We start from the raw sequence: 18,451 nt of genomic DNA on the forward strand, positions 1-18,451 counted from the left end.
TGTTAAATAGTCTGCCACCTCTCACTGTCAAGGTGCACTCATGGAAAATGGTTAACTGAGGAGACATTGGAAAGTGCCTGTTGAACCTCAGGTTGCCAACTCTGGACATATTCCTGGAGGTGTCATCACATGACCTCCTGCCTCCAACCAACCTACCCCCAAGCTCCCACCATTGGGTACTCGACACATCCATCCTCGCCTTCCTACACTAACTGGAAGTCAAATAGACTCTTCTTCACCTGATTGGATGATTCTTAACTGGCCAGCAAACAGCTTGTTTTTCTTTTGTCCAAAATTTTGATTGCTAATATTCAAAGAAATTTCTTCTTAATGTCCCAATGATTTTTTTCTCCTGGGTTATGCTCACAGCAGTGTCTTGGAGATTAGTCTTTATTCCTCCAGGGCAATCCTAGATGGTTGGCAACCCTAGTTGAACCAAACCCACCATGAGGGAGCCCCTTCATAAGAGGAGCAGATAAACTGGTGGGAAGAATTTAACCAAATGGCTGCTGTCTGTCTCTCTACTGTTGCACTCAGATTTCTAATAAAGTTTTACTAAGCTTCCATATGTGTTTTCAGCAAATACGGCCAACCTGCATGAAGGCTGCGAGGTCCCGAATAAGCAGGCAGGCATTATTTGGGACAGCATCTGCTTCCTCTTCCTACTAGCCCAGAGGAGAGTCTTTCTGAGTTATTACTTCCTGCATGTAGTGGCAGATCTGAAAGCTTCCAAACTGCTGGCAGCAAGGTAAGAATGGGTCCCTGGAGCTCAAAATACATAGGAGTGGATTCTGGCTGACCCACATCACCATGGCACCCTGCAACAGTGTTTGCATATATGGAATCTCGCCTCTCAGTTCCATACTGGTGTGAATGGTGAACTTGCTGCTAAATCACACAGATTAAGAGGGTCCCAGGTTCAATTCCTGGTCTGTGCTGAGTTAACTGATCTCAGCCAGAGTGGCAAATGGTGTTCTACAATTGGTCTCGATGTCCCTGCTGAGGGTTTATTCTCTGCAGTGCTCTTATCTGGCCTTTGCTGGAAAGTCCATGTGTAGAGTCAGGATTGGACTCCACTATTCTTTAAATAATGTCATAGGATCTTAAACACCCACCCAAACAGTCAGTTTATGTTTAAGTAGAAGGCTGGCACATCTGACAGTGCAGCACTTGCTCGGTACTACACTAAAATGTCAGTCTAGATCAGGGTCATCCAATCTTTTCGAGCGGAGGGCCACATTACAATTTTTGCTCTGCCCGGGGTTGGTGGGGGGTGGTGAGCAAATTTCGAAAGATAAAGGCATTAAAAATTTATCTTACTAATAAAAACAACAACATGTGCATTTTTCTGAAGAAGCTTTAAATGAGAAGACTAATTTATTGGCATACTTTTTCGTCACTATATTGAAAACTGATTTAGTCATAGAGTCATAGAGAGATACAGCACTGAAACAGGCCCTTCGGCCCACCGAGTCTGTGCCGACCATCAACCACCCATTTATACTAATCCCCCATTAATCCCATGTTCCTACCACATCCCCACCTTCCCTTAATTCCCCTACCTACACTAGGGGCAATTTGCAATGGCCAATTTACCTATCAACCTGCAAATCTTTGGCTGTGGGAGGAAACCAGAGCACCCGGAAGAAACCCACGCGGTCACAGGGAGAACTTGCAAACTCCGCACAGGCAGAGTTAGTGACATACCTGGCATTGTTTTTGCTTGCATAAGTAGTCAGTCTCTGCCCGCACACTTGATGTAGCGATGCAGAATATTCTGGATAGATATCCATCTGTCAGGAGTGATCTTGATCTCTGTCTCTGTCTCTCTCTCTCTCCCTGTTTTCCCCCTCTCTGTGTCATGCTCGCTCTCTGTTCTCCCCCCATCCCCACTCTCTCTGTGCCCCCCTCTCTCTCTCTGTCCTCCCCTCTCTCTGTGCCCCCCACTCTCTGTCTCCCCCCTTTCCCTGTTCTCCCCCTCTCTCTCAGTTCCCCCTTACTCTTTTTCCCCCTCTCTATTTGTTTCCCCCTCTCTCTTGCCCCTCTCTTTGTTTCCCCTTCTCTCTCTGTTCTCCCCCTTGCCTGTTCTCCCCCCTCAGTCTCTCTGTTCCCAACTCTCACTCTATCCCCCTCAATCTCACTCTGTCCCTCTCTCTCTCTCTGTTTCCCCCCTCTCTCTATTCCCTCCCCCTCTCTCTGTCCCCCCTCTCTCTCTGTTCCCCTCTTTGCTTCCCTCCTCTCTCTCTCTGTTCCCCTCTCTCTGTTTTCCCCCTCTCTCTTTCTTTTCCCTCTCTCTCTCTTTTCCTCCCTCTCTCACTGTTCCCTTGATTTCTGTTTCCCCCCCCCACCCCCACCCCCACCCCCCCAATTTCTCTCTCTCTCTCTGACTGTTACAATAAGTGGGAGCACTCAGCACAGCAGCTTTGTGCTTGGTCAGTTTGTTTAAAGACATTGAACTGAGTTTCACAGCTGACAGCTGCTGAAGCAGGAATGTGCTTTCCAGTATCGGACAGATTCAGGGTTTTTCAGCGGGCTTTTAAAAAAATCAGAAAACCCCGAATCTGTCCCAAGTTGGGAAGCCCATTCCTGCTTCAGCAGCTGTCAGCTGTGAAATTCAGTGTGATGTTTTTAAAAAGGCCGCTCTGCAAGAAGACGACGACAATGGGAAATTTCCCATCTCCAGTCACAGAACCCTGGTGAGAATCCGGGTACAGTTTACATCCGAGGGCCAGATGGAAACCTTTGGTGGGCCGGATCTGGCCCGTGGGCTGTATGTTGGCAACCCTGGTCTAGATTATGTGATCAAGTCCTGGATTGGGTTTGAACCTTCTGGGTTGAGGCAAGTGTTCCACCAACCAAGCCAAATGGAGCTTAATTAGACACTAAACTGTCAGTTCCAGTGGAGATGTAGGATTCCATGACACTATTTGAAGGTGAACAGGAAGATGTGCCAGTGTCCAAGTCAACATCTCTCCTCAATGAACAACATCAAATGCAGGATAATTGGTAATTCACCTCACTTTGTTTGTGGGGCCTCCCGATGCAAATGTCACCTTTCCCCAATAACAACAGTGTATATTTCAAAATAAAGCACTGAGAGATAATCAGGTGATGTATAAACGTAAAGCTCAGATGATTAGGTGATATATAAATGGAAATCTCTGAGAGATGATCAGGTGATATATAAATGGAAACACTGAGATGACAAGGTGATATATAAATTATAAATGTGTTTATTCATTTGCACAGAGGAGCTGAACTATTTGAGGCTAAGTTGAGAAAACGCGTCACAGCGAGACTGGAGAAAGAGAGGATATCCATGGAAATATTGAAGAAACAGTACGTTGAATAAATACAATATATGCGATAAAGTTACCAAGGGGAAATGGGTAATTCAGTAAAATCTACTGTTCCTTACTCAAAGATTCAACCCTGAATTCCCAACAGTAAAAATTATTCAGAGATGAGTGTGTACCATTGTACAAAAAAGGAGGGGGAATTATTTTTCCTGTTTTTTCTGAAATTTCCTTTTTCTTTTCCTTTTCCTCTCCCCCCTCCGCCCCTCAACATTAGGATGGAGAGGATCAGGGCTAAACAGAAGTACAAACGATCAGTGCCAAAACCTGGTGATATCTCACACACAATCAATGGGTTCAAACCAGAGAATCAGGGAGCACTTTCAGGTATGTTTTATTTCTTATGAAGAATCTTTCAAGGTGAACAGTTGACTTTGTCAATGGTCACAGATGTTACCATCTCCTCCCACGATATGGAAACTACTCTGGCCTATTGGGAGGAGTACAAAGAACAAGAACAAAGAACAGTACAGCACAGGAACAGGCCATTCGGCCCTCCAAGCCTGCGCCGATCTTGATGCCTGTCTAAACTAAAATCTTCTGCACTTCCAGGGACTGTGGCTTTACTGAAGTCCATATAGACAATATCCACTGCCCTTCCTTCATCAATCATCTTCGTCACTTCCTCAAAAAACTCAATCAAGTTAGTGAGACACGACCTCCCCTTCACAAAACCATGCTGCCTCTCGCTAATAAGTTCATTTGTTTCCAAATGGAAGTAAATCCTGTCCCGAAGAATCCTCTCTAATAATTTCTCTACCACTGACGTAAGGCTCACTGGCCTATAATTTCCTGGATTATCCTTGCTACCCTTCTTAAACAAAGGAATAACATTGGCTATTCTCTAGTCCTCTGGGACCTCACCTGTAGCCAATGAGGATGCAAAGATTTCTGTCAAGGCTCCAGCAATTTCTTCCCTTGCCTCCCTCAGTATTCTGGGGTAGATCCGATCAGGCCCTGGGGACTTATACCTTAATGCTTTGCAAGACGCCCAACACCTCCTCCTTTTTGATAACGACATGACCCAGACTATCTACACTCCCTTCCCTAGACTCATCATCCACCAAGTCCTTCTCTTTGGTGAATACTGATGCAAAGTACTCATTTAGTACTTCGCCCATTTCCTCTGTCTCCACACATAGATTCCCTCCTCTGTCCTTGAGTAGGCCTGTCACTACAGCCTGGGATTCGCCCATTGGGCTCTATTATTCTGTAAGTTAATGCACTGGCTGATTCTGCTGGAGAAAAAGCAGGAAGATCTGTTTCTAGTAGGTTCTATGCTTTTAGCTGGGTAAAGTCCAGCACTACCCCTGCATAAACCTGGGATTCCCTAGGCCTTGGCCCTTTTAACTGCATCCTACATTCTCTGCATTAGTAAAAGGAAGACTTGTATTTATATAACATCTTCTATGACCCCAGGCTATTCCAAAACGCTTTACAGCAAATGGAGTTAGGACTTTTGCAAGACTGGAATATAGGAATCACAACAGCCAATTTGTGCACAAACCAGGTCCCACAAATAATAATGGTTTAAAGTTTTATCCAAAAACAGCACCTCTGACTATGCAGCTCTCCTTCAGTACTGTACTGGAGTTTTAGCCTCGATTTTTATGTTTAAGTCTCTGGAGTGAGACTTGAACCTACAACCTTCTGACTCAGAGGCTTGAATGTTGCCACTGAGACACAGCTGACACCTGGGCCAGAATTTTATGTTGGGCGGGAGGCCCCACCCATTGGCCAAAAAGTCGGGGACAAGCCCCACCTCCGCTGGGCCTAGGTAGCCATGCCAGGATTTTACGCTTCCCAGGCCCTTAATTGGCCTCATGCGAGACTTCCGCCGCTCTGAAACAAGAAGCCTTCAAGAGCTGTCGGTCAATCAGTGGGCCGGCAGCTCTCAGTCCCTGCAGCGCCACCAAGAGCGGTGGCCACTGCTGGGACTGGACCTAGGGAAAGGAGCAAGAGGGACACTGGCCCCGGAAAAATGGTAAGTGTCTGGGGCCTTGCTGGGGACAATCAGTCGGGCCCCAATGAGGCAAGGGTGGGTGGGCATCAGTTAGTGGGGTGGTGTTGTGTAGTGGGGGCGGTTGGGCTGTGGGGGGTGCCCTCAGTGGGACACAGAGTTTCCGATCAGGAGGGAACCCTCCCCACCCCGACCCCCACCCCCTGCTCGCAAGGAGGCCACCAGGTTTTACCAGTGGTGGTGGGAGGAGGCCCTTAAGTGGCAGTTAATTGGCCACTTAAGGGCCTTGATTGGCCTGGGGCAGGCGGGCAGTTTCTCGCCACAGCTGTAAAATTGTTGCAGGGGTGGGAGGGCGTCGGGAACGCCACCTCCCACCTCCTACTCAATTTTATGACCCCCACCCCAGCCACTGGCCCACTCCTGAGTGGGGGGGGGGTGTAGAATTCCAGCCCATAAGTGAGAGAGTGCACGCACTGCATATTTGGTAGACAGAAGCTCTACCTTGTTGCAATGTATTTGGCTTCTTTTTCTTGCCGACTCTTAAATGTGACGATGGATTTCCCATGTATGTCGGACATCAGGCTTATTGAGAATATTTATAAAGTGAAAGAAGAATACTCACTAGGAGCTTTGTCCGTCAAGTCCTGGCAACTCTTTCAAGTATTAGACAGCGTGATTAATTGTTGCTGGAAATTAGACATGACTGATTTTCCACCCCCACCTCCTGCCAGGAAGAATAATTCTCTCGGGCTGCAGAGGAATGTGCTGCTGCCTAGTTTCCTGACCTTGGTCATTATCACAGTCAAGACAACCCTCCTGATGCAGGCCTGTTCCCTCACTGGGCTGGTGCAAGGGTGATGGGTGGAAACGGGAGTACTCTGCTTTGGCATCGGGGGTGTACAGAAGGCCTGAAAGCTTTAAGATTATCCAACTAAAAAAAGGGGAGGGTCCACTTTCTTCCAGACTCACTCTTCCATGGGTGTTCCTGGAACACCCCCTTCTCCACCCCTTCACCAGCTTCTTTGGTCACCTACTTTGTGGTCACTCAATGGATACGCACAGAGAAAAACTGAATATTTAAATTCCAAATCTGGGCCTGCTCCTACTGTACGGTAGACCCAGTAAGGCCCACTGAAAAATTGGTCGTAAATCTTGAGGTAGTGCATTGTGGAGCTTGTGGAATGGGGAGAAAGTTGTTGGAGCCTAATTTGTGAATTTATTTTCCGAATGATTTAATATTTTTTAAATATTATGATCTTTATTTGTGATGGGATGGAGGAAGAGCTAAAAGGGCTGCTGAAAGGAATCTAGAAAATAAAACAATTTCAATGCATTTGATTGGTTGTTTTTTAATGAATGGGGATATTTGGATCAATAGGCATGCAAGTGATTTTTTTTTTATTCCTTTCTGTAAATTTGAGTCAATCAGCATTCTTCAGCATCTTCATAGATGTGGACCAGATGCAAAAAAAAAAGATAGATTTATGTGTGATCAGCTAGTATAACTCGTACAATTGTTATGGAGACTCTAACCACACTGCAGACTGTATTAACATGGTGGTTGATCTATCTGTTTCTGAAATGTAATTCTCCACAGGTGACAAAGACAAAGCAGAAGGTGACAAGAAGAAGTGGTGGCAGCCCTGGGTAACTCATTCCACAAGTAGGTTCTGTTGGTTCTAGAGAGAAAAGGCCATCCTTTAATCCCACAAACTGGATACTAAAGTCCAACATCACAAAAATATCTCCACAGCATGTGCATCCTGTTTGACCAACTGTATGTACAAGGATCTCACCCCCATCCCCAATTATCACTATAGTCGTGCCGGTCCTGCTTTTGTATGATTCTGGTCCTTGATTCAGAAACTGTAAAGGACCTGGAAGCCCTTGTTCTTGGCTTGGACAATGGAAGAAGCTGTAACTGGACCATAATAAAAGGCCCTGCTATTAAATTTAAGGAATTAAGGTTGACTGGCCAGCTGAACACTCAAGCTGCGGTTTTGTTTCGATGATCGACTGCAGTGTGGAGTCAATATCAATAGAATTGTTGTGGACTGAATCCATGCTGAACTCTCCACCATTTTATAAATCACAGGAGACAGGTGTGGAGGAGGCAGATAGTATTAATCATTATTCTCAGTGATGTGTGTTTGTGTAATAGTCCCTGTTCAGTATACTTTGTAAAATCTGCATCAGAAATCTGTTTGCAATTCCTGCTATTGCTGATATTTACACATTGGCTGCGTACTGTACAAACCACTCATGCCCTGTGTTTCCTTTGCTGTGCAGTGATTCGCAGTGGGAGCTATTATCTATTTGAGACTGACAGTGAGGATGATGCTAAAGAGGAAATTGAAATACTTAGTGATGAAACAGTAAAAACTTCAGCATTCCAGGTGTGTAAGTAATGAAAGGCCACAAGCAATGCCCTTCTCTAACTAATCCTAAAACATAATACTACAATGCATTAGGCATAACTACAGATCCATTATAGTACACCAATACATTCAGTTACAGACCCATTACACTACACTGAACCACACATAGCTACAAATCCATTACACTACACTGAACCACATATAACTACAGAGCAATTACACTACACTAAACCACACATAGCTACAAATCCATTACACTACACTGAACCACATATAACTACAGAGCAATTACACTACACTGAACCACACATAGCTACAGATCCATTACACTACACTAAACCACACATAGCTACAGATCCATTACACTACACTAAACCACACATAGCTATAGATCCATTACACTACACTGAACCACACATAGCTACAGATCCAGTAAAATACACAGAATGACTGATAACTACAAATCTATTTTGGTATATTGACCCCTGATAACTGCAGATGTATTTCCATGCTCTGACCCACAGACAGATACAGATTAGGTCAGGGAGCCTTCAAAACAGAATCACTGTGTGAGTTAATCTGAACACTGAGCCCTGGATTGGTCCAAACTGCCCCATTGTTGTCCATCTCATTATAACCCCAGGGCAAAGTAAAGACAACACAGTCAGCACTAAAAATCAGAGACGATCAGAATGTCCTGGTCTTTGCTCTCAGCCCATTCACAGTAGAATCTGCACAGTGTGAGTGCCTTGTGAAATCATTTGGAGGAAGTGAAGACCAATGTTGTTGTGTAGAGTGTGGTCTGTATGGGAGGGATCTTTGGAAGGACCAGACTCAATGGGACAATTGGCTGCTGCTTGTTTCCTGCTATCTCAAGTTGTTAATTCCTGAAGAAACCAGGTGCCCAATTTTAACTCTGTGCCAGTGGATAGGTTTGGGGTGAATTAAAATCTCATCCCAGGAGTCTGAACAGACCAAGAGTAACCTGTCTGATTCACCATTTCCTTCCAGTTTGCTTACATAGCTTTAGTTAAAGACTCAAAAGCAGCAGTCAAGGAAAGGCATGAGGAGCTGCGGCAGGTGAAGAAAGCACAGAGGAAGAAGGAAAAGATGGAGCAAAGAATGCAGCAAGGTAATTGTTCCATTGGATCAACTCCAATAACCCTGGGGTCCTGAGGGATATGGGGCACTGTTCAATTACTAGGAGCCATTAATGCAGCAAACTCCTGGCCAAGATATCACCACTTACATTGAGAATTAAAATGCCTGCTTCTGGGGTGTCAACTGTTGGAGGAGGGGTAAATGTGTATATTATTACTGATAATTTACTCCTCAAATCAAGAGGGCTCGCAACATTGAATGTCAGAAGTCACAGTCTTATTAAGTATACAGAAATTAAACCGATAGTTAACAGAAGTACATACAATAAAAATGTTTAGTCGAGGACCCAAATGTGTTGCAATTCTGAGCTCAGTATAAAGGCTGCAGACCTCTGAACCCCAAGTATCTGTTCCAACACCTACTTTTTGTATTTTTCTCACCCCTTCTCTGTGACAATCCACATATTTCTGCATTACATACTGCAGCTTCATGTAAGGTAAATTTTATCGAGCTGCTTCCCTTGTTCCTTATCAATAATTTTCTTTCCCATACACCAGTACAACACCCCAACTCTGTTACCTTATTGAGAGTTTCCTTCCAACTGCTATTTCCAGTTCAGCTGAGTGAAACATCTGATTATAATTCTGTATTATTCCATATCAATCTCCTGTTTCTGACAACAGTGATGTATGCACAAATATTCCCTTAAGCAGAACTTGCTATCAACCATTTAAGGTTCTCCACAGTAAGCACTAGAATGTTTTTTAATTAAGTTTATGGTCTAAACCAGGGTTGTTCAACTATTTGTGGGAGGCCACATTACAATTTTTGCCTTACATAGGGGGCCAGTGAGACAATTTCGGAAAGATAAAGGCATTAAAAAGATACATTCCTATTAATCAAAACAACAAATGTGCATTTTTGTGAAGAAGCTTTAAATGAAAGGATTAATTTATTGACTTACTTTCTCATCACTATGCTGGACACTGATTTAGTGAGATACCTAGCATTTGTTTGCTTGCACAAGTAGTCAATGTTTGCCCGCACACTTGTAGCGATGTGGAGTATTCCGAATAGATGCCCATCTGTCAGGAGGATCTTGATCACTCTCTCTCCCTCTCTCTCTCTCTCTGTCTCTCTCTCCCTGTGTTCTCCCCTCTCTGTGTTGATCCCCCCCTCTCTGTGTTGATCGCCCCCTCTCTGTGTTGATCGCCCCCTCTCTGTGTTGATCGCCCCCTCTCTGTGTTGATCCCCCCCCACTCTGTGTTGGTTCCCCCCCCGTGTTGGTACCCCTCCCTGTGTTGGTTCTCCCCCCCCCCCCCCCCTTTCTCTCTCTCTCTGATGGTTGCAGGGAGCGGGAGGGCTCAGCACAGCAGCTTTATGTTTGCTCAGTTTTTTTTAATTGCACTGTCAATTTCACAGCTGACAGGTGCTGACATTGGGAACAGCACTTTCCCAACTTCGGACAGATTTGGGGTTTTCCTGCGGGCTTTTCAAAAAAAGTCAGAAGCCACTGGAAAGCCCTGAATTTGTCCAAAGTTGGGAAACCACTGTTCCCAATGTCAGCACCTGTCAGCTGTGAAACTGCCAGCGCAATGTTTTAAAAAGCCGGTCTGAAAGAAGAAAATATTGAAAAATTTCTCATATCTGAAATACATTTGTGGGCTGGATGGAAATCTTTGGCGGGCCGGATCCTGGCCCATGGGCCATATGTTGGACAACCCTGGTCTAAACTGTTCCTTGCTTTAAGATGAATATTAACAGTTCAGTTGTCATTGTGTCTAAATTGGCTCATACGTCCTCACTTTACAGGCAAAAGCTAAAGGTCATTATCACCACAATGTAAAGAGACATCAATAGCAGTACAATGTTAGCAGACTTCAGGACAGTCTTATTAACCCATTTCTTACACCCTCATTTACACCACAACTCCACCCCTTATTTACATTAAGGTAATAAATTTTCATTTCTATTACAGTACTGGCTATTCATTTACATTCTGATACCTCCCTCATTTACATTACAATACTGCCTCCCTATATTTGTCATTGCATGGCCTAGTGCAGAGTCTTGTGTCTACATTACAGCACAATTCATTCCCCTTAGCACTCTCCCCTGCCGACTACAACACATGCCTCAGGAGCACACAGTTCATACTATAGATGTTCATTCTTATCTCTTCCAGTCTGCACAACACAGCTGCTCACTCATTCATTTCAATCCAACTCTTTTTACCTCTCCTTTTCTATCCTGGAGGCTCTGACTGTTCTTACCTTGCACAAGTGGGTAATCTTCATGTGTCAGCCTGGACTGGTGATGAGTGCTGCAGACTATTTGACATGGAATGCTTCACCACGAAACCTAATCCTTTCCTCACCTATCATCTACATAATGCACTTTCCAGCCAGGCTTGCTGAATAGTGATTGGGAACATGATCCCTGGCTGATTTATTACATATCCTAATCCAGGGAATTGACATCCATAGTAGCCCTGAGAACAACATCAGAAGACAAAGCATCCCGATTGATCGGCAGCCCATCCACCACCTTAAACATTCACTCCCTCCACCACCAGTGCACAGTGGCAGCAGTGTGTACCATCTACAAGATACATGGTAGCAACACGCCAAGGCTCCTTCAACTGCACCTTCCAAACCCGTGACCTCTACCACCTAGAAAGAAAAGGGCATCAGACGCATGGGAACACCACCACCTGCACGTTCCCCTCCAAGCCACACACCATCCTGACTTGGAAACATATTGCTGGGTCTGTTGCTGGGTCAAAATCCTGGAACTCCCTTCCTAACAGCACTGTTGGCCTACCTACAACACATGGACTGCAGTGGTTCAAGAAGGCGGCTCACCACCACCTTCTCAAGGGCAATTAGGGATGGGCAATAAATACTGCCCTTGCCAGCGATGCCCACATCCCAAGAAGGATTAAAAAAATGTCACTGTATTTCTGAATTTCAGACTTAAGCAGAGCTGACTCCAGTGAAGATGAATTGGATGCCTCGAGTGTGCAGGAAGGTGGTCCCGAGGATCCGGGTCAGTCACACCCAATTGTCAATTTCACATGACACATAGCTTCACAAACATATTTCTTATTAAAATATCGTAAAACCCAAAACAAATAGAGCAAACATTTATCAATAAGTGGAAATTGTAAATATTGTAAGTGACACTAACACTGGTACACGTGTAATGTTCGAAAGACAACCCGTTTAACGGGACAACAATGCTACAATGGGCACACTCACTCCTGGCACTTGTAAATGGATTAGCAATGGACAGGCAACAGCAGAAAACAGCAGTGTATGTTCAACACAGGAAGTGAGTAAAGGGAGTGTTAATTATTGACTGTAGAAGGTGGCACTGCCTGTGCATGAAATGGGCTTGTTTTCCAGCAACATGCTGGATTATCAATGTGTAAAATGAATTCATTGGAAGAATTATTAGAGGATGGGCATCAGTATAATGATTTACAACTAGAAGGGGGTGTATCAACTCTTAAAAAAAATGTTGGGATCAAAGTCCAGTTGCCATTCCTAAATGAAAGAAAGAATGCCCCTCTTCTATCTGTATGTGGACACTGAAGATATTCTGCAGAAATAACTTGGAGAGCTTTATTGTCACTAGTTTTGTCTGAATTGGTGATCAATTAATTAACCACTTTCAGTTTTCATAAAGCTTCACATGAGTTGTTATAATATGTTCGTTGCCATTGTAATCCAACATCTCAGAGTTACATTCCCTGTAATTGGTGCCACCTATCTGCATTGCATAACTTGGGAACTAGGGAAGCCATGTTGGAAAATGACAAAGTATTAGAGGTTCTGTCACATTGCAAAACAATTTCTTCAATTTGGAAACTGTAACAATCTCATTACAACACCCAGTGATGGCTTTGCATAAAAATAATTGGTCCCAGAATCCCAAAATGGAAGACGAAGCTTTTTAATCAATTGAATATTGGGCTTGTATTGTGAACAATCCCAGCTTCCCAGGTCCCTCAGCATAAGTGATGTCCCTCATCCATGGTACCATTCTAGTAAATCTCCTTCCTAAAGTATGGTTCCCAGAATTGGACACAGAAGACCAGCTGGGGCCTAACCAGTGTTTTATAAAGGTTTAGCATAACATTCTTGTTTTTGCACTCTGTTTCTATTTATAAAACTAAGGAACTCATTCTTTTATAACAGCCTTATCAATTTATACTACCAACTTCAAAGATTTGTGTATGTGCAGTACCACTACACTCCTTTAAAAGTATATCATTTAGTTTATTGCGCACCCTCTTCCCATTCTTCCTACCAAAATGCATCACTTCACACTTTTCTGCATTAAATTTCATCTGCCATGTGTCTGATTATTTCACCAGTCTTTGTCCTCCTGAAGTCTGTTACTATCCTCTTCACTGTTCACACTTCAAGTTTTGTGTCATCTGCAAACTTTGAAATTATGTCCTTCTTCCCCAAATCTAGGTTATTAATATATATCACAGCTTTGAAGGGGCATTGTGAATCTCCCACAGACCTAAAATGCCTCTTCTCTGCTACTGAGCTTTCCTCCTTTCTCACAAGTTAGTGTCTCTTTTCTTTCTGTATAGATAATTTCATCAAGCGAGGAGTCAACATCCTGACCTTTACCTGGATGTTTATCCAAGCATTGCTTGATGGGCTGATTGAGCTGCTTAACTCCATCTCCAAAGATTACATTGAAATCTCCACCGTGCTGATGTTTGAGAGGTCCATTTTAAGAAGAGAATTAAAACAGGTGTTCAGTTTCATTCACTTTTAACACATCTATCTTAATACCAGTGAATCTTCTTAGATTAAAGCTTGTTGGATGTCAATTCAGTAATACCTGCCTCCAGGACAGGATGGTCTACTGTTTTGTCATTGTGATCCAATCTGCATTTTGGCTCAAATGTTGAGAAGGGCGAACACTTGATATTTGTTTGAGGAAGAAATCAATCCAAGAGATCACTGCACTTCCGCAACCAGGAACATCTAAAGCAATCTAGCCCTTAATTATTGGTGTCATTGAATTGTAACTACCCAGCTGGTAATTATTAGCAGCCATTGAGTCACACTTAAAAAATACAGAGACAATATTGTTCTCCAAATTTGTATCACCAATCACATCCCATTTTGCTTTGATAAACATCTGCCCAACACTGTAGCAAGAATCTGCCCAATGTATTTAAAGTTGTTTGGGTGCAGTAGTATAATGGTTATGTTACTGGACTAGTAATCCAGAGAACACAAATTTCAAATCCCACCATGATAGTTTGGGAATTTGAATTCAGTTTATTAAAAATCTGGACATAAAAAGCTGATTTCACTATAAGTGACGATGAAACTGTTGGATTGTCTGAAAAACCCGGCTGGTTCACTCATGTCCCTTAGAGAAGAAAAGTTGCCTTCTTTACTCAGTCTGGTTTATCCAACATTGCAACCATCATTACACTTCAAAAATACTTCATCAGTTGTCAAGCACTGTTGGATGTTGGACATAAAAGGCACTATATAAATGCAAGTTTGCTCTTTTCTTTCTTTTTTTATCTTTTCCTTTTTCTTTCTTTCTCTTCCCACACCTGCATGGCAGACTCTTAACACCCCCTCTGAAGTCACTTAGCAAGCCACTCAGTCATATCAAGCAGGACTATTGAGGGTGGGAAATAATAGCTGACCTTGCCAGTAATGCCTATAATCCAAGAATGGATTAAACATGCAGTTGTCATGTCTGTGTACTGCATTCTACAGGCATGAGATATTATGAGGGATGGCCAAAAGCTTGAACAAACGAGTGGGTTTTAAGAAAGGTCTTGAAGTAATGAGGTGAAGGAGCTAGTGTATAATCTGAAACATTGGACTGTCAATAAAACAGAACGTATTTTGTCTATACTGTGTAATCAGACGTCTCCTTTTCACTTAGGGAAAGCTTTCAAATCAGGACGCCATCCATCGTTTTTACAATGCTAAATTGAAAAGTCAAGCTTCCTGCAACTCTGATGAAGTTTTGGTGAGAGATGGGGCAATGGAAGGAGAGAGAGCTACAGCATCGGGCTTCCAAAAGTTGGCCAATACTGATTCTATATTGTCTAGAGACAGCAGTGTGTCCAGGTAATGCATTTAATTTGGCAAAAATACACATCGTTCAGTGTTGGACTTCTGGGTGACAGCAGATCGCTGTAGAATTGCCGATCTGCCTTAAGTCGCTATATTAAATATGATTGTTGTATTTACTGAACAAACTGATGGTGCAACATTAAAGCACGCTACATTGACCTTTGTATGGACAGCCTGTCCATTCTGTCCAACTGTGGGAGCTGATTGCAATCTGAAATGATCAGCCAATTGAAGGCAACTACACAACGCATCATATAGAAGAGGTGTTTAATGTGGGTAATTGTGGCATTATAATTGTAAACATGGGAGTTTCTGACTATTTTATAAGGTATTACATAGTACTCCAATGTTAGAAAATAGCATCAGCTGTGTCTCTAAGATGCCGATGCGAGATTTTCTCCTGGCAAAGTCAGTCTGTGAATGGCCAGACGTATGTCTGGCTGCGTGGAGCTAGTCCTCGCCAATTCATTTGATGTGAATATCTAACATGATTGTTTTTTTTCAGCTGTTAGTGCAAGTTTTTGTTGGGCTACCCACAATATATTCATCCAAAATTCTGTGTCCTAACTCATACCAAGTCCACCCGTCACCTCTGAGCTCACTGAACTGCAATGGGTTGGGGTCCACCAAAGCCCCAAACTTAAAATTCTCCCTCATGTTCAAATCCCTCCATGGCTTCTCCCATCCCTATATCTGTTAGTTCCTTCAGACCTACAACCCACAGACAGCTATGTGTATCCCCAATTCTGGTCTTGTGTGCATTCTCAACTTCCTTCACCCCACCATTGATGGCCGTGCTCTCAGGTGTCTAGGCCTAATCTCTGGAATTCCTCCCTAAACCCCTCCTCCTCTCTACCTCTCTTTCCTCCTTTAATGGACTCCTTAAAACCCATCTCTGACCAAACATTTGGTCACCTGTCCTATAGTCCCTTCCTTTGGTTGGGTTTCTTTGTTTTGTCTGATCATTTTCCAGTGAGGCACCATGGATATTTTACTACATTAAAGTTATAAGAATTTCTTTTGCTGGTAGTCAACAATTAGCAGGTGTCATGAACCAGTTGAGCTGGGTGAATGTCAACATCAGTGGGAGGAGATCTGATTCCCAGACCATCAACTCCTTGTATGCAAGCCTGCTCAGATCTTGTGTGTTCAAATCAATCTTCAAACACACAGCTTCTATTTTTAACCCATGGGCCCTCTGAGATTCCAGCCTTCTATCTTCCAAGGTTCTCTCGATTTGGGAACCATTTGGATTGGAAAACTGCTCATGTCACTCCATTATTTAAGCACGATGACAGAGGGAAACAAAGGAATTATAGACCATAATAAAAACAAAAAGTGCTGGAAATACTCAGCAGGTCTGGCAGCATCTGTGGAGAGCAAAGCAGAGTTAACATTTCAGGTCTGTGACCTTTTATCAGAACTGGGTTAGAAATGTAATAGGTTTTAAGCAAATAAAGTGGGGGTGAGGGGAAAAGAGGACAAAAGGGAAGGTGTTGATAGGACAGCTGGTCAGAGAGATTAACTGACAAGGAGATCATGGGGAAAATGCAAAGAGTGTGCTAATAGTATGGTGAAAGACAAAGCATTAGTGTAGACGGGGTGTTAAATGACAGAATAGTGAACAGCCCTAGCCAAAAGCACAAACATGAAGAAAACAGTGGGCAGGCACATGGTAAAAAGAAAAAATGAATGATGAAACAAACTAAAATTAAATAAAAATAAAAAAAGGTCAGTCATGCTCTGAAATTGTTGAACTCAATGTTCAGTCCGGCAGGCTGTAGCGTGCCTAATTGGTAAATGAGGTGCTGTTCCTCAAGCTTGCGTTGATGTTCACTGGAACACTGCAGCAAGCCCAGGACAGAGATGTGGGCATGGGAGTGGAGGGGGGGAGGGGGCTGGTGGTGGGGAGGGCATGTTGAAATGGCAAGTGACAGGAAGCTCGGGGTCATTTTGGACTGAGCGGAGGTGTTCCGCAAAGCGATCACCCAATCTGCGTTTAGTCTCCCCAGTGATGTAGAGGAGACCGCATTGTGAGCAGCCAATAAAGTATGCTAAATTGAAAAAAGTACAAGTAAATTGCTGCTTCACCTGAAAGGAGTGTTTGGGGCCTTGGATCGTATGGAGAGAGGAGGTAAAAGAGCAGGTATTACACCTCCTGTGATTGCAGGGGAAGGTGCCATGGGAAGGGAACGAGGTGTCGGGGGTAATGGAGGAGTGGACCAGGGTGTCGCAAAGGGAACGATCCCTTCAGAATGCTGACAGGGGAGGGGAAGATGCCTTTGGTGGTAGCATCACGCTGGAGGTAGCAGAAATGGCAGAGGATGATCCTTTGGATGTGGAGGCTGGTGGGGTGGTAAGTGAGGACAAGGGGAACCATGTCATGGTTCTGGGAGGGAGGGGAAGGAGTGAGGGTCGAGGTGCAGGAAATGGGCCTGACACAGTTGAGGGGCCTGTCAACCACAGTGGGGAGGAATCCTCGGTTGAGGAAAAAGGAAGTTTGTTTCATAATTAATTTTTTTTTAGCATGTGCCTGACCACTGTCTTTTTCATGTTTGTGCTTTTGGCTAGGGCTATTCATTATTCTGTCATTTAACACCCTCTCTGCACTAATGCTTTGTCTTTCACCACACCATTAGCACACACTTTGCCTTTACCCCATGACCTCCTTGTCAATTAATTTCTCTGACCCTCTGTCCTATCAACACCTTCCCCTTTGTTCTCTTTTCTCCACCCCTGCTTTATTTGCTTAAAACCTGTTACATTTCTAACCCGGTTCTGATGAAAGGTCATAGACCTGAAATGTTAACTCTGCTTCACTCTCCACAATGCTGCCAGACCTGCTGAGTATTTCCAGCACTTTTTGTTTTTATTTCAGATTTCCAACATCTGCAGTATTTTGCTTTTATTTCAATTATAGACCAGTTAGCCTAACATTCTTTGTCAAGAAATTGCTCAAGTTAAGGATAGAGTGACTGAACACCTTGAAAATGTTCAGCTGATCAGAAAGAGCCAGGATAGATTTGTAAGGAGTAGATCATGCCTGATGAACCTCATTGAATTTTTTGTAGACATTACTAAAATAGTGGACAGGGGATGTTACTTATATGGACTTCCAGAAGGCATTTGATTAATTCCCTCAGAAGAGACTGTTAATTAAAGTTGAAGCCCATAGAATGGAAGGCAAATTATTGATCTGGGTAGGAGACCGGCTGGGTGGCAGGAGACAGACAGTAGGGATAATGGGCAGGTGCCCGAATTGGCAGGATATGACTAGTGGTGACTGTGTTAGGGCTTCAACTATTCACTCCTTTTCTTAATGACTTAGATGATGGGATGAAAAGCCAAGATAGGTGGCATTGTAAGAAGTGTAGATGGAAATGTAACATTGCCAAGAGTTATTGGTAGATTAAGTAAATGAACAAAACTGTGGCAAATGTATTTCAGTGTAGGCAAATGTGCGATCATCCACTTTCGACCTAAAATGGATAAAACAGAGTACTTCCTAAATGGTGAAAAGCA

The 18,451-nt window shown here is 43.5% G+C and overlaps 1 protein-coding gene across 1 annotated transcript in view; it reads left to right on the forward strand.

Moving 5' to 3' along the window:
- The window catches only part of LOC137378249 (piezo-type mechanosensitive ion channel component 2-like), a 220,801-nt gene that overhangs the window by 138,669 nt on the left and 63,681 nt on the right, over window positions 1–18,451 (forward strand). The window contains exons 29-40 of the mRNA XM_068048474.1: window positions 580–748; window positions 3,250–3,339; window positions 3,574–3,683; window positions 6,914–6,979; window positions 7,275–7,418; window positions 7,606–7,712; window positions 8,706–8,826; window positions 11,769–11,843; window positions 13,177–13,314; window positions 13,405–13,571; window positions 14,736–14,923; window positions 15,903–16,049. Coding sequence (XP_067904575.1) covers window positions 580–748; window positions 3,250–3,339; window positions 3,574–3,683; window positions 6,914–6,979; window positions 7,275–7,418; window positions 7,606–7,712; window positions 8,706–8,826; window positions 11,769–11,843; window positions 13,177–13,314; window positions 13,405–13,571; window positions 14,736–14,923; window positions 15,903–16,049 — 1,522 coding nt within the window. The remainder of the gene's footprint in view (window positions 1–579; window positions 749–3,249; window positions 3,340–3,573; window positions 3,684–6,913; window positions 6,980–7,274; window positions 7,419–7,605; window positions 7,713–8,705; window positions 8,827–11,768; window positions 11,844–13,176; window positions 13,315–13,404; window positions 13,572–14,735; window positions 14,924–15,902; window positions 16,050–18,451) is intronic.

The sequence above is a fragment of the Heterodontus francisci genome, chromosome 16, assembly GCF_036365525.1.
Source record: "Heterodontus francisci isolate sHetFra1 chromosome 16, sHetFra1.hap1, whole genome shotgun sequence".
Lineage (NCBI taxonomy): Eukaryota > Metazoa > Chordata > Chondrichthyes > Heterodontiformes > Heterodontidae > Heterodontus > Heterodontus francisci.